At 54.2% G+C, this 23,700-nt stretch overlaps 1 protein-coding gene across 1 annotated transcript in view; it reads right to left on the bottom strand.

Moving 5' to 3' along the window:
• Positions 1-428: 428 nt before the first annotated feature.
• Positions 429-23,700, bottom strand: part of LOC144767923 (serine protease 1-like) — a 74,242-nt gene continuing 50,970 nt past the window's right edge. Inside the window, exons 4-5 of the mRNA XM_078651262.1 lie at positions 5,209-5,339; positions 429-1,813 (exon numbers count right to left, since the gene is read on the bottom strand). Coding sequence (XP_078507388.1) covers positions 1,664-1,813; positions 5,209-5,339 — 281 coding nt within the window. The 3' untranslated portion in view covers positions 429-1,663. The remainder of the gene's footprint in view (positions 1,814-5,208; positions 5,340-23,700) is intronic.

Genomic DNA, 23,700 nt, shown 5'->3' with positions numbered 1-23,700 from the left:
CTGCTGTGCCACACAACTCTGCAAGAGTCAGTATGAACTGTTCGAGCTCACAACCCTCAGAAAATGAACGTCTTTGAGGCAAAATAGGAGGGAAATTCCAAAACTAAACAGGATGCAAACACTGCAACCATGCCTCAAAAGCTTAGAACTTTCTTCCTGTCCATCTAGGATTAGAGCCTAGGTTCATACATTCACAAGAGCCTTGAAAACACTCTTCTGTGTGATATTGCCTGTTTCAAGATTAAACCCTTCTGACTGCCCACACCAGGTGACCTGAACCCACACGCTTCAGTGGGCGCCGTGGAGCCTGAGAGGAGCCCTAGACCCCCATGGATCTGACTGTGGCCCGGAGCCTACGGTCTGGACAGCACAGTGACACCAGACATCCAATATCACTTCCTCCCTCAATAAAATCATGAAACAAAATGTTCTGATGTTACCAAATCTTTTATTGTGCTGGTGTGCAGTAGCCACATCTTAGCTGAAAAGAGTCCAGTCAGATGATTTCGAGAGCTGTTCGATTCTATGTATTGGCACTGAAGTGGTCTTCGCTTCGGCCGCCTCTAGAGGTGATTGATTCTATGGGTTGGCACAGGAGTGGTCTTCGCTTCGGCCGGCACCTAGAGGTGTTGGATTCCATGGATTGGCACCGAAGTGGTCTTCGCTTCGGCCGGCCTCTAGAGGTGTTTGATTCCATGGATTGGCACCGAAGAAGTCTTCGCTTTGGCCGGCCTCTCGAGGTGATCGATTCTCTGGGTTGGCACAGGAGTGGTCTTCACTTCGGCCGGCCTCTAGAGGTGTTGGATTTCATGGATTGGCACAGGAGTGGTCTTCGCTTTCGGCCGGCCTCTAGAGGTGTTGGATTTCATGGATTGGCCCTGGAGTGGTCTTCACTTCGGCCGGCCTCTAGAGGTGTTGGATTTCATGGATTGGCACAGGAGTGGTCTTCGCTTTCGGCCGGCCTCTAGAGGTGTTGGATTTGATGCATCGGCACCATAGTGGTCTTTGCTTCGGCCAGCCTCTAGAGGTGTTCAATTCTATGAATTGGCACAGGAGTGGTCTTCGCTTCGGCCGGCTTTTAGAGGTGTTGGATTCCATGCGTCGACACCGTAGTGGTCTTCGCTTCGGCCGACCTGTAGATGTGTTCAATTCTATGGATTGGCACAGGAGTGGTCTTCGCTTTGGCCAGCCTCTAGAGGTGTTGGATTCCATGCGTTGGCAAAGGAGTGGTCTTCGCTTAGGCCGGCCTGTAGAGGTGTTCGATTCTATGGATTGACACAGGAGTGGTCTTCGCTTCGGCCGGCCTCTAGAGGTGTTCGATTCCATGGATTGGCACCAAAGTGGTCTTCACTTCGGCCGGCCTCTAGAGGTGATCGATTCAATGGGTTGGCACAGGAGTGGTATTTGCTTCGGCCAGCCTCAAGTGGTGTTCTATTCTATGGATTTGCACAAGAGTGATCTTCAGGTCGGCCGGCCTCAAGTGGTGTTCTATTCTATGGATTTGCACAAGAGTGGTCTTCAGGTCGGCCGGCCTCAAGTGGTGTTCTATTCTATGGATTTGCACAAGAGTGGTCTTCAGGTCGGCCGGCCTCAAGTGGTGTTCGATTCTATGGATTGGCACAAGAGTGGTCTTTGCTTTGGCCGGCCTCTTATGGTTCTGGGTTTAATTTGATGCCAGAGTACTGTGTATCCAGGGCAGCAAGGCGCAGACCTTGGTGTAGACCCCTGGATAGTTTCTCTCTGCACAGCCGTAGCCCCAGGACACGATGCCATGGAGTTCACCCCCACAGACCAGCGGCCCTCCAGAGTCACCCTGCACCAGAAGAGAAAGAAAAGAAGAATCATCCACCAAAACAAGCTGTGACCATTATTCCCCCAGCAGCTCTTATCCTACCGCCCCCAGTCATAACAAGTACCATGACTCCGAGTGCCTGACTCTGCCTGACCTAGCCTCTCCATCCACAGCCCGTCTACTCATGTCATTCTTCCTTCCTGTTTCTTATCTATTCATAGTATACCCCACCCAGGGCATGTAGGTACTTTCCCTTTTGTGTGCACTTATCTAAGAAAAAAACGGATTCGAGTGTAAATGTGATGTAGGACCCAGACGGATACAGCGCTGAGAGCAGCAGTGCAAGCGTCTCTCAGACCCAGAATAGCTACATTTCTGAATTTGAATTTGTTCTGGGTCTGACATAAGGTTGCACTGCTGCTCCCAGCGCTGTACCTGTTCTGGGTGTGAGAGAAGCTTGCGCTGCTGCTACGAATGGGGCCGATTCACAGAACTAACTAAAGACAAAATCCTAAACTTACTACTTGTGGTATTTACAGAAGACATTTAGTATAAGTAAAGTTAGGAGTTTGTCTTAAGACAAACTTAAGACAGACTGAAGACAGACTTAAGACAGACTTAAGACAGACTTAAGACAGACTTAAGACAGACTTAATACAGAATTAAGACAGACTTAAGACAGACTTAAGACAGACTTAAGACAGACTGAAGACAGAATTAAGACAGACTTAAGACAGACTTAAGACAGACTTAAGACAGACTTAAGACAGAATTAAGACAGACTTAAGACAGACTTAAGACAGACTTAAGACAGACTGAAGACAGAATTAAGACAGACTTAAGACAGACTTAAGACAGACTTAAGACAGACTGAAGACAGAATTAAGACAGACTTAAGACAGACTTAAGACAGACTTAAGACAGACTTAAGACAAAATCCTAACTTAAGTCTGTCTTAAGTTAATTCTGTGAATCGGCTCCATTGGTATCAAGATAGTTGGTTAAGCTACGGACTGTGGTATCAGCGTCATCGTACCAGTGCAGGTTAAAGTCACCAAGAAAAATGCCATTGAAGTTATTTAGGGAGTGATGCGTGATGAAGTCAGTCAGTAGTTGGGTGGAGTGTTCGTTGAGCCAGCTTTTAGTCCGAAATGAAATGTCAATGTCGTCCTCCAGTATCATTTTGGCTAGTTCGGTGACGTGTCTCACTGCTGATCGGCAGTTAGTGAGCATGCCGGATAGAGAGCTGGGGCGAGTGGTCATGGAGAGTAGAGCCTGGTTAGTGGGGTGCTGGGCGGGTGGTCTGGGTGATGCCCGGAATCAGGGGAACCCGTTTGTGCCCAGGATCACAGAGATTCTAGAGGGAGGTTTGAGGTCGGCAGGACTGGCTGAGGGGTTCTGCTTTCACGGGGGATAGGGGCTGGAGGGCTCGGGAGCCTGGGGGGTCGTCGGCTCAGGCGTAAAGTGGACACGATGGAGAGTTGGTTGTCGTAGGAGACCTGTTTAGGGGAGAGCGGTCCCCTGTTCTAAGGGGGGTGTAGGATTGGGACATAATCATGTTCACAAGACTAGATTGTAGATTTGAGAGAGGTCTATGGTTAGGGAGTCAAGTTTGTGTTCTTTTAAACTCAAGCGCCGGTTGAGTTTCAAGGCGGCTCTCTGCTTAGGGGCGCTGTGGACAGCGGAGGGTCTTGAGGTGGGCAGGCGGTCAGCAGAGGAGGAAGAGGTGGTTTGGTTGGAAGGGGACGGGTGGATATGGGGCGTCGAGTCCAGGGTGGACCGGTGTTTCACAGAGGAGGAGAAGGGGCAGAGTCATCACGTTGGGCGGAATGGGTGGTTAGTTTGGGTTCAGAGAGTTGAGTGAGGAGAGTGGAGGTTGAGAGGGGAAGAGGAGTGTGAGGACTGAAGCCGGGCTGGTGCGCTCAGTTCTGGTACGCAGGTCGAGGTGCAGCCTGGCCGGGTGATCAAGTGTAAGGTGTGTGAGATGTTGGATGGATTGACACCCCTTGGACGCTGGTGTGGTGTGAGGGGGGCAGCGGTGGCATGAGTGGTCGCGGAGTCCTGGGGGAGGTGAGTTAGGGACTGAGGTGCAGATTTACAAGCCCCTTGCGACACTTTTGCGTCACTTTTTTCAAGTTAAAAGTGACTCAAAAATGGCGCCAGGGGGTTGTAAATCTGCCCCTGACTGTCAAAGATGGCGGTAAGAGGGGACGGTTGATGGTAGAAACATCTCATGTTAGTGAGGCAAGAGGCGACGGGAAGTGTCCTTCAAAGATGGCGGGGTGTTGGCTGGAGGCTTGGATTCGTATGTTCCCTGTTCTGGCGTGAGCCATGGAGATATCCCCCTAAAGCTTTGGAAGGGACAGTTGGGAGTTTATTCCATGAGGAATTGTTGGTGACTTTGTGACATGCATGCGGAGAAGGAAGGCGTCTCTCCATTTTCCAGGGCGTATAGAGTAAAAGAGGAGGTCCATTTTCAGGTGACCGTTGTTGGCCTTATAGCTGCTATTAGTCTTTCAGGGACTTGTTTGAGGTTGTGTTTGAATTTTTTTCTGGAATTGATAGAGAAATTTATTGGATATGGTTTGCTCCAAAGGTTACCCTCCGGACCTTGTCACAGACGGGACTGTTACTCCCCAAATGGTCTATACCCCCAGACTCTGTCATAGACTGGACTCTAACTTCCCTCGCTGTGGACACTTCTAGCTCAGTCACAGACTGGACTCTAACTCCACCATTGCCCATACGCCTCCCTGGGTTCAGTCGCAGACTGCACGCTAACTCCTCCTTTGTCTATACCCCCGGACCCATCACTGACTGGACTCTGTCCAACTCCCCCTGTTGTCCATCCCTCCCTGACCCAGTCACAGATGGGACCCTAACTCCCCTTGGTGTACGCCCCTCGACTCTGTCACAGACCAGATTTTAACTCCCCCTTCGTCTATAACGCCCTCGGCCCCATCACAGACTGGACATTAACGTCCCCTGTTGTCTGTCCCCCCCCATCCTATTCACATTCTGAATTCTAACTCCCCCCTTCTCCTGGGTCCGTCACAGACTGGACATTAACGTCCCCTGTTGTCTGTCCCCCTCATCCTTGTCACGTTCTGAATTCTAACTCCCCCCTATGTCTAGACCCCCCCTTCTCCTGGGTCCCTCACAGACTGGACTGCCCCTTCCCTGGCTGCTTACACCCCCGGTCCTGTCACAGACTGGACTCCAACATCTGCCGTTGTCTATCCCCCCCCCTCCATGGCTCATCACACACTGGAGTCTGTCCCCATTACCGGACCCACGGTGGACCTTCTGCTGTTGGATGAGTGCTCATTTGAAGGCGGTCCTTAGTGTTGGCCCCGCGTGGAGCTCGGACCCGTCCTTGACCGGTTTGGCCAGGATGGTGGCCACCACTCAGTTACCTGGCAGGCGTCCTTGCCTCCCTCGAAGTAGCCGGCACACACCATGGTGCTGGTCAGAAGGTAGGACTTCTCACAGTCGGCGTGACTCAGGATGGGGACGTCCACGCACTGCAACCGGTCCGGGTTCATCACTGCACAATGACACACAGGAAGGGGTTACACTCCGGGTTCATCACTGCACAATGACACACAGGAGGAGGTTACACTTCGGGTTCATGCCTGCACAATGACATACAGGAAGGGGTTACACTTCGGATTCATCACTGTACAATGACACACAGGAAGGGGTTACACTTCGGGTTCATCACTGCACAATGACACACAGGAAGGGGTTACACTTCGGGTTCATCACTGCACAATGACACACAAGAAGGGGTTACACTCCGGGTTCATCACTGCACAATGACACACAGGAGGAGGTTACACTTCGGGTTCATGACTGCACAATGACACACAGGAAGGGGTTACTGTTAGAAAGGCGATCCCGGGGGAGGCAGAAGATGTCTGACTGACCACCCCTAGGTCCACCCCTGCGTCAAGAAGTAGCTGAGCGTTATCGAGAGGCCTCCTGGGTGAGGGTCCTCTCCTAGGATCGGGCAGCAGGGTAACCACAACACTACAAACGGACACCACACAAGAGGTTAAGTTCTTAGGCTTTATCAAGAATAAAGGTTGCTGGGTCTCAGCGGTATATACAGGCAGAACGAGGGATCTGTAGAGTCTCGTAAAAGGGACAGGGTAGCGGGACAGTCTCGGTGTGGATACAGGAAGGGATACCCTGCGCACAGCTCTCAATCCTCGAGCCGGGGGTTCCGAGAGGTCGAGCCGCGGCAGCGCCAGCAGGACTCGACAGGTGGTCTTAACGGAGAGGAGGCCGTGGCAGCGCGAGCAGGCTCTCAAGATGGTTCAGCCGCGGCAGCGCCAGCAGGCTCTCAAGATGGTTCAGCCGCGGCAGCGCCAGCAGGCTCGCAAGATAGTTCAGCCGCGGCAGCGCCAGCAGGCTCTCAGGTGGTTCAGCCGCGGCAGCGCCAGCAGGCTCTCAAGATGGTTCAGCCGCGGCAGCGCCAGCAGGCTCTCAGGTGGTTCAGCCGCGGCAGCGCCAGCAGGCTCTCAGGTGGTTCAGCCGCGGCAGCGCCAGCAGGCTCCTAGGATGGTACAGCAAAGGTGGGCCGTGGCAGCGCCATCAGGCTCTCAGGGTCTCTTCAGGTTACTGGCAATGAGTTCTTCTGGTGTCGGCCGTGACAGCGTCAGCAGGGCTTCCAGTCCAGGATACAACTAGCGTCCTACTCCGGGGCTGGCCCAGATATAGGACTGGAGTCCTTTGATGTCTGGACCCTCGCGCCTGGGGGTCAGAGGGGCCGGGATGATGGTGTCCAGACCCCCAGCAGGGGGGTGGAGCCAGCGCCCAGGGAGGCCGGAGGGCGATCGAAACCAGGCGTCCAGGGACGGCTGGAGGGCCATCGAAACTCCCTTTTCTCCGGGATCTGTCGAGTGGCCACTCGACCACCTGGGTGGATCTTGGTGCCTCAATGTCTGGGCTTCGCGGGACCTGGGCCGGGGCCGAGGCCACGTGGTCGGGACGTGGTGGGCCCAAGATGGAGTCGGGCGCGGCCTCGTGCTTAGGTCGTGAGGGGCCCATGATGGAGCCAGGCCGGTAGTGGGGGTCCGGGATGGTGACCGGACCAACAATGTTGGGGCGTGCAGTGTCGGGCAAAAGGGCTGCCCGATGCTGGGTGGAGGGCCGATGTCGTCCTGGGCCCGCCATGCGGGAGGGGTAGGACCACGCCATGAGGCCGGGTCCAACACACATCCCCCCCAGCTGAAGGCAGGGGAAAGTCACCCATCTTCTTGGGGATTCTCCTCGCCGAGGCGGAAGAATCGGGACAGGCCGTCAGCATTGGCGTGGTCGTTGCCGGGGCGATGCTCCACCGTGAAGTCCATCCCTTGCAGGGAGATGGACCATCGCAACAGTTTCGGGTTTTCTCCCCGCATCTGCATCAACCACCGCAGGGGCCGGTGGTCGGTCTGGACCCGGAAGTGGGTGCCGAAGAGGTAGGGCCGGAGCTTCTTTAGTGCCCACACGACGGCGAAGGCTTCCCTCTCGATGGTGCTCCAGCGCTGTTCTCTGGCCAGCACCCGCCGGCTGATGAAGGCAACGGGAAGGTCGATTCCCTCAGGGTTCACTTGTGAGAGGACCGCCCCAATGCCGTGCTCCGAGGCGTCGGTTTGGACCACAAACTCTCGGCTGTAGTCGGGGGCCTGGAGCACAGGGGCGGTGCACATGGCAGTCTTTAGAGCCTCGAAGGCTGTTTGGCACTCTGGGGTCCAGCTCACCTTCTGGGGTAGCCTCTTGGAGGTCAGTTCTGTTAGGGGCCCCACAATGCTTCCATAGTCTTTTATGAAGCGCCGATAGTATCCTGTGAGCCCCAGGAAGGCTCGGACGGCTGTTTGGGTGATCGGGGGCTCCCAGGCCCGGATGGCGTCAATCTTTGGCTGGAGGGGAGCCACCAGGCCGCTCCCCACTTGGTGTCCCAGATACGTCACGGACCCTTGGCCGATCTGGCACTTGCTGGCCTTTATTGTTAGTCCAGCCCGTCGGAGGGCCGACAGGACCTCCCGGAGGTGGGTCAGGTGCTCACCCCAGTGGCGGCTGTACACCGCAATGTCGTCTAGATAGGCGGCACTGAATTCTTCTAGTCCGGCCAGTACCCGGTTCACGAGTCTCTGGAAGGTGGCTGGGGCGTTTTTCATGCCGAAGGGCATCACTTTGAAGTGGTAGTGGCCATCAGGGGTCGAGAAGGCCGATCGCTCTTGTGCACCAGGGGTGAGGCCGATCTGCCAATACCCCGCCGTGAGGTCGAAGATGCTGAGATATTTGGCGGCCCCCAGGCGATCGATCAGTTCATCCGCCCGGGGGATGGGATGGGCGTCGGTCCGGGTGACTGCATTCAGCCCCCGGTAGTCAACACAGAACCGGAGCTCCGGGGGGGTGCCAGGGACGGTGGCTTTAGGGACCAGGACAACAGGACTGGCCCAGGGACTGTCGGAGGGTTCGACTACCCCCAGAGCTAGCATCTTGGCCACTTCGGATTGAATGCAGGCCCGAACACGGTCGGGCACTCGGAAAGCTCGGTGTCTTACAGGCGGGTTGTCTCCGGTGTCCACATCGTGGACACACCACCGGGTGACTCCAGGGGTGAGGGAAAATAGGTCTGCAAATTGCCCCAGCAGCTCCCGGCAGTCTTGGTGCTGTTCTGGGGTCAGGGTAGAGGAGAGTGTGACCCCTTCGATGGAGCCGTCTTTCTCGGTGATGCTCATGAGATCTGGTACGGGTTCGGAGTCGTCTTCAGCTCCGTCATCGGTCGCTAGCAGCAGACTTAGTTCAGTGCGGGCGAAGTGTGGCTTGAGCCGGTTAGCGTGCAGAACCCGGAGGGGGTTCCGGGGGGATTCCAGGTCCACCAGGTAAGTGACGGGGCTCTTGCGCTCCACCACTTTGAAGGGCCCCGTCCATTTGTCCTGGAGGGCGCAAGGTTCAACCGGGGACATGACCCAGACTTGCTGGCCCGGCTCGAATTCGATGGATGAGGCGTTCTGGTCATACCAGCGTTTCATCTCCTCCTGACTGGCCTCGAGGTTGGCCTCGGCAAGTTCCCGGAACTTCCGAGTCTGGTTGCGGAGTGTCAGGAGGTACTGGTAGACATCTGGTGGGGCACCCCGGACAGCCGTCTCCCAGCCTTCTTTGACCAGGCTGAGGGGGCCTCGGACCGGGTGCCCATACAATAGTTCGAAGGGGCTGAACCCCAGGGACTTCTGGGGTACCTCTCGATACGCAAACAGGAGGCAGGGCAGCAGGACGTCCCATCTGCGTCGTAGTGGCTCGTTTAAGCCTTTGATCATCCCCTTCAGTGTTCGGTTAAACCGTTCTACAAGTCCATTTCCTTGGGGGTGATACGGGGTGGTGAACTTGTATGTGACCCCGCACTGTTGCCACAGGGATCGCATATGCTTGGAGATAAAGTTTGTACCCCGATCACTCACGACTTCTCGGGGGAAGCCGACTCTGGAGAAGATCCCCATCAGGGCTCGGCCTACTACTGGGGCCGTGATGGTTCGGAAGGGGATGGCTTCAGGATAGCGGGTGGCATGGTCCACCAGAACGAGGATGAAGCGGTGCCCCTGAGAGGTGCGGGGTCCAAGGGCCCCACGATGTCGATCCCCACTCTCTCGAAGGGGGTGGTGACCACAGGAAAGGGCTGGAGTGGGGCCTTGACTTTTCCCCCGCTCTTCCCGCTGGCTTGACACGTTGGACAGGATCGGCAGTGGTTGTGCACATCGTTGCGCATCTTCGGCCAGTAAAAATGGGTCACCAGGCGGCTGTAAGTTTTATCCTGCCCCAGGTGCCCGGCGAGGGGCACGTCGTGGGCCAAGTTCAAGAGGAAGTCTCTGAAACGGAGGGGAACGACCAGTACTCGGCTGGCCCCTAGTTCGGCAACTTTCTGCTCGCTGTAGAGAAGGTCGTGGTCCCAATAGACCCAGTGGGACCCCGAGGGGCCTCCCGCGGCTTGAGTGGCGGCTTGTTGTCGGATTCCCTCAAGGGAGGGACAGGTTTTCTGTTCCTGCCGGAATTGTTCGCGGGTGGGGCCACCTTCTTGGCGCCATTGAGCTAGTTCTGGAAGGTGGCCGAGCTCTGTGAGGTCTTCATGGTTGGGCCCCTGGGGGCCAGGTTCAGGGTCGGCGTCCTCGGGGACAGCGGCCGGTGGCGGTGCGGGCCACTCTGGTTCCTCGGTCGGAGCATCCTCCGGTGGGGCGAAGGCTCGGGCGGACATGGAGCGGGTGGTCGCACAGACCCACTCTGGAAGGCCTAGCATCCCCAGATGCTCTCTCCGCCCGACGCTGGCCCAGGGGGAACTTTCCAGGTCGTTCCCGAGGAGGCAGTCCACGGGGGCATAGTCCCGGACGGTCACCTTCAGCATACCCGACACCCCTCCCCATTCGAAGGGGATGCGGGCCATCTGGCACAAACTCTCGGAGTTGTCCGCCGTCCGCACCGGGCACATGATATTGCGGAGAATTTGCTCTGGGGTCACCAAGTGGCGTCGGACCGCTGTTACGCTGGCTCCAGTGTCTCGGAGGGCTTCGGCCCGGCGGCCGTTGATGGTGACCCATTGGCGATATTTCTGGGTGTTGCCTGGAATTGGGTCTCGGGGGACCATGTCCCGATCACCCAGGCATGCCAAGATCATGGCGGCGGGCTCCCACTCGGCCTGTTCGTGGTCGTTGTCGTCTTCCTCGCCTCTTTCTTCCCCCAGGGCGGCGGCCGCGATCTGGCGGTTGGGAGGACCGGTGGTGCCGGGTCGCTGGTTCATCGGGCAGAGGGGGTCATTCGCGTAGTGACCCTGTCGCTGGCATCTGTGGCACGTCACATTCGGGCTAGGGGAACCCCCCTTCGGCCCAGGGCTGGTGAAGTGGAGGTAGGGGAGGACCCCGTGGGGGTGTCTCATCCCCTGCTCTGGCCTCCTCCGCCGCCCCGTGGTCAGTGGATCCCCGGGGATCCCCGGCCGTAGTCTCCCATCGGACTCCGGGGGACTCGGGTGCTCACCCATCTATCCGCCTCGACAGCGAGTTTTCGGGGCTCAGTCAGTTTGCTGTCGAGGAGGTGCTGCCGGAGTTCGATGAAGCAGTTGTTGGACAGATGTTCCCATATAATGAGGTCGACCAACTGCTGGTAGGTGGTGACCTTGCTGCCTTTGATCCACCCCTCGAAGGCTCTGCTGTGAAAGTTCACGTATTCCACCCAAGTGGTACCGGGGATTTTTTTACAGTCTCGGAATCGCTGCCGGTACATCTCGGGGGTGAGTCTATAGCGAGTGAGGAGAGCGGTTTTCATGTGCTCGTACGACGTCATCTCGGCGTCGGGGAGCTCTAGCAGGGCGTCTCTCCCCTCATTGACGAACTTCCCCCACAGGCCGACGCCCCAGTCCCTGAGGGGTACTCGATGGGCGGTCATGGCGACCTCGTAGGCTTTGAACCACTGTTGGATGTCGTCGTTCTTGTAATATTCCTTGACGACATCCTTGGGTATGTGCACCTTTGTGTCCGAAGGCAGGGGCGAGGTCTTGCCCCCGGAGGCATTGGCATCATTCGTTTTGGCCTTGAGTTCTAGTTCTTTTAGGCTGCGCTCATGCTCGAGCATGAGTCTCTTTTCATCGAGGTCTCTTTGTCTTCTCTTCTCTTCCAGGTCTCCTTCTAGCCGTAGTTGCTCGAGTGCGATTTTCCTTTCCTCCAGCTGTAGTTCTCCAACCGGAGTCGGGCGAGCTCCAACTCGTGGAGCCGGTTCCTCTCTCGCTCTCGGGCGTCTTCGTGGGGGCTCGTGCCTGGATTGGCGGGTCTCTCCCCCGCTGGGGTCGTGTCGGTCTCCGGGCGTCCGCTCGGGCCCGGGCTGTCTTCATTCCGGGGTGGTGTCTCATCGGCATCCACCCATGCTTGTAGGGCTGATTTAAAGTCTTCCTTGGTGCTTAGCCCTGTGGTAGCGATGCCCAGATTTTTGCAGAATTGTTTTAATTCTTTGTGACTGTAATCTTCCATTTTTTCTTTCTAGAATTCCGTAGTCGGTCTTGTCTCTTGCGTAGTCATGGTCGTAGTGTGTTTTTCTCGGTAGTGAGTGAATCACCCTCTGTACGATCTGCGTCGGCTCGGATCCCATCGCTTGCCACCAATGTTAGAAAGGCGATCCCGGGGGAGGCAGAAGATGTCTGACTGACCACCCCTAGGTCCACCCCTCCGTCGAGAAGTAGCCGAGCGTTATCGAGAGGCCTCCTGGGTGAGGGTCCTCTCCTAGGATCGGACAGCAGGGTAACCACAACACTACAAACGGACACCACACAAGAGGTTAAGTTCTTAGGCTTTGTCAAGAATAAAGGTTGCTGGGTCTCAGCGGTATATACAGGCAGATCGAGGGATCTGTAGAGTCTCGTAAAAGGGACAGGGTAGCGGGACAGTCTCGGTATGGATACAGGAAGGGATACCCTGCGCACAGCTCTCAATCCTCGAGACGGGGGTTCCGAGAGGTCGAGCCGCGGCAGCGCCAGCAGGACTCGACAGGTGGTCTTAACGGAGAGGAGGCCGCGGCAGCGCCAGCAGGCTCTCAAGATAGTTCAGCCGCGGCAGCGCCAGCAGGCTCGCAAGATAGTTCAGCCGCGGCAGCGCCAGCAGGCTCTCAGGTGGTTCAGCCGCGGCAGCGCCAGCAGGCTCTCAAGATGGTTCAGCCGCGGCAGCGCCAGCAGGCTCTCAGGTGGTTCAGCCGCGGCAGCACCAGCAGGCTCCTAGGATGGTACAGCAAAGGTGGGCCGCGGCAGCGCCAGCAGGCTCTCAGGGTCTCTTCAGGTTACTGGCAATGAGTTCTTCTGGTGTTGGCCGTGACAGCGTCAGCAGGGCTTCCAGTCCAGGATACAACTGGCGTCCTACTCCGGGGCTGGCCCAGATATAGGACTGGAGTCCTTTGATGTCCGGACCCTCGCGCCTGGGGGTCAGAGGGGCCGGGAATGGGATGATTGTGTCCAGACCCCCAGCAGGGGGGTGGAGCCAGCGCCCAGGGAGGCCGGAGGGCGATCGAAACCAGGCGTCCGGGGACGGCTGGAGGGCCATCGAAACTCCCTTTTCTCGGGGATCTGTCGAGTGGCCACTCGACCACCTGGGTGGATCTTGGTGCCTCAATGTCTGGGCTTCGCTGGACCTGGGCCGGGGCCGAGGCCACGTGGTCGGGATGTGGTGGGCCCAAGATGGAGTCGGGCGCGGCCTCGTGCTTAGGTCCTGAGGGGCCCATGATGGAGCCAGGCCGGTAGTGGGGGTTTGGGATGGTGACCGGACCAACAATGTTGGGGAGTGCAGTGTCGGGCAAAAGGGCTGCCCGATGCTGGGTGGAGGGCCGATGTCGTCCTGGGCCCGCCATGCGGGAGGGGTAGGACCACGCCATGAGGCCGGGTCCAACAGTTACATTTCGGGTTCATGACTGCACAATGACACACAGGAAGCGGTTACACTGTGGTTTATCACTGCACAATGACACACAGGAAGGGGTTACACTTCGGGTTCATCACTGCACAATGACACACAGGAAGGGGTTACACTTCGGGTTCATCACTGCACAATGACACACAGGAATGGGGTACACTTCGGTTCATGACTGCACTATGACACACAGGAAGGGGTTACACTTCGGGTTAATGACTGCACAATGACACACAGGAAGGGGTTACACTTCGGTTCATCACTGCACAATGACACACAGGTAGGGGTTACACTTCGGGTTCATGACTGCACAATGACACACAGGAAGGGGTTACACTCCGGGTTCATCACTGCACAATGACACACAGGAAGGGGTTACACTTCGGGTTCATCACTGCACAATGACACACAGGAAGGGGTTACAATTCGGGTTCATCACTGCACAATGACACACAGGAAGGGGTTACACTCCGGGTTCATCACTGCACAATGACACACAGGAAGGGGTTACACTTCGGGTTCATCACTGCACAATGACACACAGGAGGAGGTTACACTCCGGGTTCATCACTGCACAATGACACGCAGGAGGAGGTTACACTTCGGGTTCATGACTGCACAATGACACACAGGAAGGGGTTACACTTCGGGTTCATGACTGCACAATGACACACAGGAAGGGGTTACACTTCGGGTTCATCACTGCACAATGACACACAGGAAGGGGTTACACTCCGGGTTCATCACTGCACAATGACACACAGGAGGAGGTTACACTTGGGGTTCATGACTGCACAATGACACACAGGAAGGGGTTACACTTCAGGTTCATCACTGCATAATGACTCACAGGAAGGGGTTACACTTCGGGTTCATCACTGCACAATGACACACAGGAAGGGTTTACACTCCAGGTTCATTACTGCACAATGACACACAGGAGGAGGTTACACTTCGTGTTCATCACTGCACAATGACACACAGGAAGGGGTTATACTTCGGGTTCATCACTGCATAATGACTCACAGGAAGGGGTTACACTTCGGGTTCATCACTGCACAATGACACACAGGAAGAGTTTACACTCCGGGTTCATCACTGCACAATGACACACAGGAAGGGGTTACACTTCGGGTTCATGACTGCACAATGACACACAGGAAGGGGTTACACTCCGGGTTTATCACTGCACAATGACACACAGGAAGGGGTTACACTTCGGGTTCATGACTGCACAATGACACACAGGAAGGGGTTACACATCGGGTTCATCACTGCACAATGACACACAGGAAGGGGTTACACTTCGGGTTCATCACTGCACAATGACACACAGGAAGGGGTTACACTTTGGGTTCATGACTGCACAATGACACACAGGAAGGGGTTACACTTCGAGTTCATCACTGCACAATGACACACAGGAAGGGTTTACACTCCGGGTTCATCACGGCACAATAACACACAGGAGAAGGTTACACTTCGGGTTCATGACTGCACAATGACACACAGGAAGGGGTTACACATCGGGTTCATCACTGCACAATAACACACAGAAAGGGGTTACACTTCGGGTTCATCACTGCACAATGACACACAGAAAGGGGTTACACTTCGGGTTAATCACTGCACAATGACACACAGGAAGGGGTTACACTTCTGGTTCATCACTGCACAATGACACACAGGAAGGGGTTACACTTTGGTTAATCACTGCACAATGACACACAGAAAGGGGTTACACTCCGGGTTCATCACCGCACAATGACACACAGGAAGGTGTTACACTTCGGGTTCATCACTGCACAATGACACACAGGAAGGTGTTACACTTCGGGTTCATCACTGCACAATGACACACAGGAAGGTGTTACACTTCGGGGTCATCACTGCACAATGACACACAGGAAGGTGTTACACTTCGGGGTCATCACTGCACAATGACACACAGGAAGGGGTTACACTCCGGGTTCATCGCTGCACAATGACACACAGGAAGGGGTTACACTTCGGGTTCATCACTGCACAATGACACACAGGAAGGGGTTACACTTCGGTTCATCACTGCACAATGACACACAGGGGGAGGTTACACTCCGGGTTCATCACTGCACAATGACACACAGGAAGGGGTTACACTTCGGGTTCATCACTGCACAATGACACACAGGAAGGGGTTACACTCTGGGTTCATCACTGCACAATGACACACAGGAAGGGGTTACACATCGGGTTCATCACTGCACAATGACACACAGGAAGGGGTTACACATCGGGTTCATCACTGCACAATGACACACAGGAAGGGGTTACACTTCGGGTTAATCACTGCACAATGACACACAGGAAGGGGTTACACTCCGGGTACATCACTGCACAATGACACACAGGAAGGGGTTACACTTTGGTTCATCACTGCACAATGACACACAGGAAGGGGTTACACTCCGGGTTCATCACTGCACAATGACACACAGGAAGGGGTTACACTCCGGGTTCATCACTGCACAATGACACACAGGAAGGGGTTACACTTCAGGTTCATGACTGCACAATGACACACAGGAGGAGGTTACACTCCAGGTTCATCACTGCACAATGACGCACAGGAAGGGGTTACACTTCAGGTTCATCACTGCACAATGACACACAGGAAGGGGTTACACTTTGGGTTCATCACTGCACAATGACACACAGGAAGTGGTTACACTCCGGGTTCATCACTGCACAATGACACACAGGAAGGGGTTACACTCCAGGTTCATCACTGCACAATGACACACAGGAAGGGGTTACACTCCAGGTTCATCACTGCACAATGACACACAGGAAGGGGTTACACTCCAGGTTCATCACTGCACAATGACACACAGGAATGCGTTACTCTTCAGGTTCATCACTGTACAATGACACACAGGAAGGGGTTACACTTCGGTTTCATCACTGCACAATGACACACAGGAAGGGGTTACATTCCGGGTTCATCACTGCACAATGACACACAGGAAGGGGTTACACTCCAGGTTCATCACTGCACAATGACACACAGGAAGGGGTTACACTCCAGGTTCATCACTGCACAATGACACACAGGAAGGCGTTACACATCGGGTTCATCACTTAACAATGACACACAGGAAGGCGTTACACATCGGGTTCATCACTTCACAATGACACACAGGAAGGCGTTACACATCGGGTTCATCACTTCACAATGACACACAGGAAGGGGTTACACTTTGGGTTCATCACTTCACAATGACACACAGGAAGGGTTTACACTCCGGGTTCATCACTGCACAATGACACACAGGAAGGGGTTACACTTTGGGTTCATCACTGCACAATGACACACAGGAAGGCGTTACACTTTGGGTTCATCACTGCACAATGACACACAGGAAGGGGTTACACTTCGGGTTCATCACTGCACAATGACACACAGGAGAAGGTTACACTTCGGGTTCATCACTGCACAATGACACAGGAAGGCGTTACACATCGGGTTTATCACTGCGCAATGACACACAGGAAGGGGTTACACTCCAGGTTCATCACTGCACAATGACACACAGGAAGGGGTTACACTCCAGGTTCACCACTGCACAATGACACACAGGAAGGCGTTACACATCGGGTTCATCACTTCACAATGACACACAGGAAGGGGTTACACTTTGGGTTCATCACTTCACAATGACACACAGGAAGGGGTTACACTTTGGGTTCATCACTGCACAATGACACACAGGAAGGGGTTACACTTTGGGTTCATCACTGCACAATGACACACAGGAAGGCGTTACACTTCGGGTTCATCACTGCACAATGACACACAGGAAGGGGTTACACTTCGGGTTCATCACTTCACAATGACACACAGGAAGGCGTTACACATCGGGTTCATCACTTCACAATGACACACAGGAAGGGGTTACACTTTGGGTTCATCACTTCACAATGACACACAGGAAGGGTTTACACTCCGGGTTCATCACTGCACAATGACACACAGGAAGGGGTTACACTTTGGGTTCATCACTGCACAATGACACACAGGAAGGCGTTACACTTCGGGTTCATCACTGCACAATGACACACAGGAAGGGGTTACACTTCGGGTTCATCACTGCACAATGACACACAGGAGAAGGTTACACTTCGGGTTCATCACTGCACAATGACACAGGAAGGCGTTACACATCGGGTTTATCACTGCGCAATGACACACAGGAAGGGGTTACACTTTGGGTTCATCACTGCACAATGACACACAGGAAGGGGTTACACTCCAGGTTCATCACTGCGCAATGACACACAGGAAGTGGTTACACATCGGGTTCATCACTGCGCAATGACACACAGGAAGGGGTTACACTCCGGGTTCATCACTGCACAATGACACACAGGAAGGGGTTACACTTCGGGTTCATCACTGCACAATGACACACAGGAAGGGGTTACACTTCGGGTTCATCACTGCACAATGACACACAGGAAGGGGTTACACTTCGGGTTCATCACTGCACAATGACACACAGGAAGGGGTTACACTTCGGGTTCATCACTGCACAATGACACACAGGAAGGGGTTACACTTCGGGTTCATCACTGCACAATGACACACAGGAAGGGGTTACACTTCGGGTTCATCACTGCGCAATGACACACAGGAAGGGGTTACACTTCGGGTTCATCACTGCACAATGACACACAGGAAGGGGTTACACTCCGGGTTCATCACTGCGCAATGACACACAGGAAGGGGTTACACTTCGGGTTCATCACTGCGCAATGACACACAGGAAGGGGTTACACTCCGGGTTCATCACTGCACAATGACACACAGGAAGAGGTTACACTCCGGGTTCATCACTGCACAATGACACACAGGAAGGGGTTACACTTCGGGTTCATCACTGCACAATGACACACAGGAAGGGGTTACACTTCGGGTTCATCACTGCACAATGACACACAGGAAGGGGTTACACTTCGGGTTCATCACTGCACAATGACACACAGGAAGGGGTTACACTCCAGGTTCATCACTGCACAATGACACACAGGAAGGGGTTACACTCCGGGTTCATCACTGCGCAATGACACACAGGAAGGGGTTACACTTCGGGTTCATCACTGCACAATGACACACAGGAAGGGGTTACACTTCGGGTTCATCACTGCGCAATGACACACAGGAAGGGGTTACACTCCGGGTTCATCACTGCACAATGACACACAGGAAGAGGTTACACTTCGGGTTCATCACTGCACAATGACACACAGGAAGGGGTTACACTTCGGGTTCATCACTGCACAATGACACACAGGAAGGGGTTACACTTCGGGTTCATCACTGCACAATGACACACAGGAAGGGGTTACACTTCGGGTTCATCACTGCACAATGACACACAGGAAGGGGTTACACTTCGGGTTCATCACTGCACAATGACACACAGGAAGGGGTTACACTTCGGGTTCATCACTGCACGATGACACACAGGAAGGGGTTACACTTCGGGTTCATCACTGCACGATGACACACAGGAAGGGGTTACGCTTCGGGTTCATCACTGCACGATGACACACAGGAAGGGGTTACACTTCGGGTTCATCACTGCACAATGACACACAGGAAGGGGTTACACTTCGGGTTCATCACTGCACAATGTCACACAGGAAGGGGTTACACTTCGGGTTCATCACTGCACAATGACACACAGGAAGGGGTTACACTTCGGGTTCATCACTGCACAATGACACACAGGAAGGGGTTACACTTCGGGTTCATCACTGCACGATGACACACAGGAAGGGGTTACGCTTCGGGTTCATCACTGCACGATGACACACAGGAAGGGGTTACACTTCGGGTTCATCACTGCACAATGACACACAGGAAGGGGTTACACTTCGGGTTCATCACTGCACAATGACACACAGGAAGGGGTTACACTTCGGGTTCATCACTGCACAATGACACACAGGAAGGGGTTACACTTTGGGTTCATCACTGCACAATAACACACAGGAAGGGGTTACACTTTGGGTGGTCACCTCGTCGGTTTTCGACCGGCACTACTGGGATTTTAATGTCCAAGCCGGTACAAAAATAAGGAACTTCCCCTAAATCCGGAATTTTTAACCCCTATCTGTAAATACATTGACCAGCAAATATAAATAAAGCAATTTTAAATGTGTCTTCGAGCTGCGTTAAGGGTCCCGGACTAATAATTGAAGTGAACAATGGCTGAAAGTCATGCTGCAAATGAATACAGCCGGTGTTGTAGCTGATATAATACCTGGGCCTTTGCAGACTCTTAAAACAACAACAAACAGCTGGTATTTTTGTCCTGAAAAGTGGCAACCCTAGTTACAAAAAGCTCAGCAGCCAACCACAAGCGTCAAGAAACATGTCTGCAAAATGATATACAACATTCATTCAACATATATAAAACCAAAAGAAACCCAGACCCAACTACAGCAAGAGCGTCATTCAGAGGCGATCAAGTGGCAAATGTCCTGTCTCTCTCTCCTGCCAGCCCCCTGCTTAGAGTTTGGGGGGTTCCTCCATGGCTTTGGCAGGCTCCCGGGCAGACCCCGTTCCCCTGGCAGGCTCCCCCCAGTCCCCGTTCCCCCGGCAGGCTCCCCGGCAGACCCCGTTCCCCCGGCAGGCTCCCCGCAGACCCCGTTCCCCCGGCAGGCTCCCCGGCAGACCTCATTCCCCCGGCAGGCTCCCCGGCAGACCCCGTTTCCCCGAAAGGCTCCCCGCAGACCCCGTTCCCCCGGCAGGCTCCCCCTCAGACCCCGTTCCCCCGGCAGGCTCCCCGGCAGACCCCGTTCCCCCGGCAGGCTCCACCGCAGACCCCGTTCCCCCGGCAGGCTCCCCGGCAGACCCCGTTCCCCCGGCAGGCTCCCCACAGACCCCGTTCCCCCGGCAGGCTCCCCGCAGACCCCGTTCCACCGGCAGGCTCCCCGGCAGACCCCGTTCCCCCGGCAGGCTCCCCGCAGACCCCGTTTGTAGGAAGGTGGCTACCTGACTATGGTTACCCCAGATTTTTTGCCTGTGTTTAGCTCGTTTTTTGACTTAGTTGACCTGGTTCCCTGCTAATCAGGGCCCCAGGCCATCTGCTCTCTCTGTAAAATGGATTCCATGTACCCTAGGTACATACCACAATTGGAAATGGACTCCTTGTCAGCCCCTGTATAATGCACTATAGGTGCCCAGGGCATAGGGGCCACCAAGGCCTACCAGGGGCTGCAGCATATCTTTTGCCACCCCTGGCTGGTTCTTAAATTGACACAACTGGCTGATCACTCAGCTGGGGTAAGGTGGTGTAATCACCCCTTACTCAGGTATAGTATACCTATATCTAAACCTATATCTGGACACATATAAACCTGTGAGCCACTCCTATGGAAGGCCTCATCAATCCTGGAGGCAGAGTGCGTGGTTTAATGTGAGATGGAGCTCTAGCATGAGCTGAGCCTGTCTGCAGCTGTCGGGAACAACTCCCTAAGCTGTTTCAGGATAACGCCATACCATATACTCTTAAGTGCCTTATAATCCTCGCGGTTATATAGCAACTCTGGTTTGGCTTTATCAAAACATGTCGTGTAAGGTGTCATACGATTTGGAATACTATCCCCTCGCCAGTTCTGGCGACGGGGATAGCATTCCACCCCTCTAGAGGGGTAAGACATGTTACTTTACTTAAATGCGGTTAATTTCTAAAAGGACCTTAGATCCACAAAATGGATGCCTCTGCCACAGACAAGAGTCTGACCCCCTGAAGCTGACCGAAACTCAGCCAAATGGGGCCTGGACAAAGGGTTTCCTGTTGCAGGGAGGTGTTACACCCCCTCAGACAGGAGATAGTGGATGGTAGCAGGGAGGTTTGAAAGAAACCAGACACTGCATGGGGAGCACAAGGCTGCCCCTTGCATAATCCGGCCAAACCGGTTCTGGGGCACTCCAGCCCTCGTGCCAGGGTGGCCTGGATCAAAGGAAGGGGGTGTATCCACCCACTTCCTGGGTCCCACCCATAGGAGGGGACCTAGCAGGTAATCCAGCCCCCAAAATTAGTATAAGACTGGGAGCAGTGCCAATGCACGGCAGATTATCCTGAAGAAACATAAGAAACGAAATTCTGGACCCTTCGACATCCTACTCGACATAGAAGCCCGAAGAATCTCCCTTGTGGTCAAGGAGTGACCACCCTGTGCAAACAGGCACCATCCAGCTATCGACATCTACTTTGTTGCAGTTCCCGCCGGAACTCGAGCGACAGAGATCGACGAGATCAAGCCTGCCTGCTTTCCAACAGCCCGATCCACAGTCCCTGCAGAGCTGAGACCCGTGGAGGCGACCGGAAGCGTGGGGCACGCCATCTTGAATTGACCACGAGACGCTGACTGTGCAGCCCACGAGTAACCCTCGAAGCTGTACACCGGGGTTTGAGAAGCCCCAACCCTGAGCCACTCTTGCATCGAAGCTCACCCCTGTACACTCATCGAGTGCTGCGTGGGGCCCTTCTGCTACTTTTGGCTCAACGCGTTGGCCCGGTCACTTGCCAGCCGGCTAGTGGCCCCTGTGCCGATGAAAACTTGAAATCGACTTGTGAATCTGGTTGCTCCAGATCTGCACCAGCTCCCCTGAAAAGGAGCCCCCACTCTGACCCTCCTGGTTCGAGTGAGAAGCAATCTCCCGGTTCCGCATGGATTGCTTTTGCCAAGTGTTGTTTGCTCCAATCTTGAAGCCGACAGCGCCGACGGCGAGAGCCTGTGTGGGACAGATCGTGACCTGCTCCTGGACGTCGTAGATGCCCCAGAGCCCACGTGACAGCGGAGAGAAGCACCTCGACAGCGACCTGATTGCGCCCAACATTGCCTGGTTCCGTCCTGGTTCCACCCTGGTCACTGCTGAGTGACCCAGACTCTGTCCCCTCTGCTTTCAGGTACTTTTCGACTCGAGTCCACCCTTGGACTCCACCGGACACTTTTCTTTCACCCCGCCTGCAGCCCTTTCAGCTTCAAGCACCAAGAGCCTGCGTGACGAAACCCGACTCAACTTCGACCCTGTGCACCCGCTTCCTGTGGGTGAGGTAACTTTGCTCCGCCAGTGTTCCCACACTGGTACACATCTCTAGGGTGTGTGTCTTAAGTTTTGTTCCTCTAGGTTCAGCGGAAGTGTCCTTAAACTTTAACTTTGTAACTTTTACGCACCATTGGTTAACATTGGTGCATGCGTGCGCTTTCCGCACCGCTCCCGAATCCCTTTGGGCCTCTCCCGACTTCAGCACTGCTTGTCCTGACTGCTCCCAGCGATTCCCTAGGCCCTAGGCCTAACCACTATTCGATTGGTATCTCTTATACCACTTGTTTAGTATATGGTTTGAGTGGCCACCCGCCCTCATCCATAATTGTGCAACTTGTGTGTTTAAACTGTGCTTTTGATTTAACGCTTGTGCCCCTTTATTCATAAAGAATACTGGGGATTGTTTTTAGTAATAAACACATATATTTTTATAATATATACTTGTGTGGTGTCCTTTCATTTGATATTACAGGATTGTATGTGGTAAAACAGCTCGCTTAACACGACCTCTTAAGTTAAGCCTTTAGGCTGCTTAGTCCATGCTACCCCTAGGATAGCTTGTCTAACAAGGTTGACTTACAACCTGACACCATAAGGGATTGTTTGGTCTGATAATAGGTGGTTCCAGAATTGGAAACATCCCCTATCAGGCCAACTTCTCACATTGGTGAGCAGCGGTGCGGATTTGAGCTTGCTGTTGTTTTACCATTGCAATCTTTTATCAAATTGAAAGATCACATCAAGTACCTCTAGGTACATATAAATCAAAAGCTTAGCATATTAAGTTCTACTGAACTTAGTAGTTGTAGATTAAAGGGAGTAGCACACCCTGACTACAACTCACTAGCAAGGTACAGTAGGAAAACACTTAGTGTAGGTAGGTGCATCACTTACACCACACTAGAGTCATGTCTGACACAGGAGTAGCCTCAGGGTCCACTCCTGTGACAGTTGACCTTACCCAGGCAACTTTCAGCTATGACAAACTAACCCGAAAGGACTTGATTGCCTTGTGCGTATCAAGAGGGTTAAAAAGGGGCAGAAGTCCCACCTGTCCTATCCTGATAGCCATTCTAGAGCAGGATGACTTAGAGAAGGGAAATGAACCTCCCTTAGAATCAGGAGAAGGAGTGAACCCCCCTGTAACTGATACCCCTCAAGAGGAGGAAGAAGAAGAGGAAGAAGAGGAGGAGGACTCAGATGTAGAGGACCCAGAGAATCAGGATCAGAGGGGTAGCCAGGTCCAAGTTGCCAGGCTTAACCAGGCCAACTTGGACCTACTGGGGAATGGAGAGGGCCAGCACCTCCCCAGAACCCACCATGTTATTCTCCCAGGCAACAGAAGAGTGAGATCCCCCTCAGGGGACTCTCATATTTCTAGT

The sequence above is a fragment of the Lissotriton helveticus genome, chromosome 7, assembly GCF_964261635.1.
Source record: "Lissotriton helveticus chromosome 7, aLisHel1.1, whole genome shotgun sequence".
NCBI lineage: Eukaryota > Metazoa > Chordata > Amphibia > Caudata > Salamandridae > Lissotriton > Lissotriton helveticus.
Note: the sequence above shows the minus strand (reverse complement) of the source record. Positions and strands in the feature narration are given on the sequence as shown.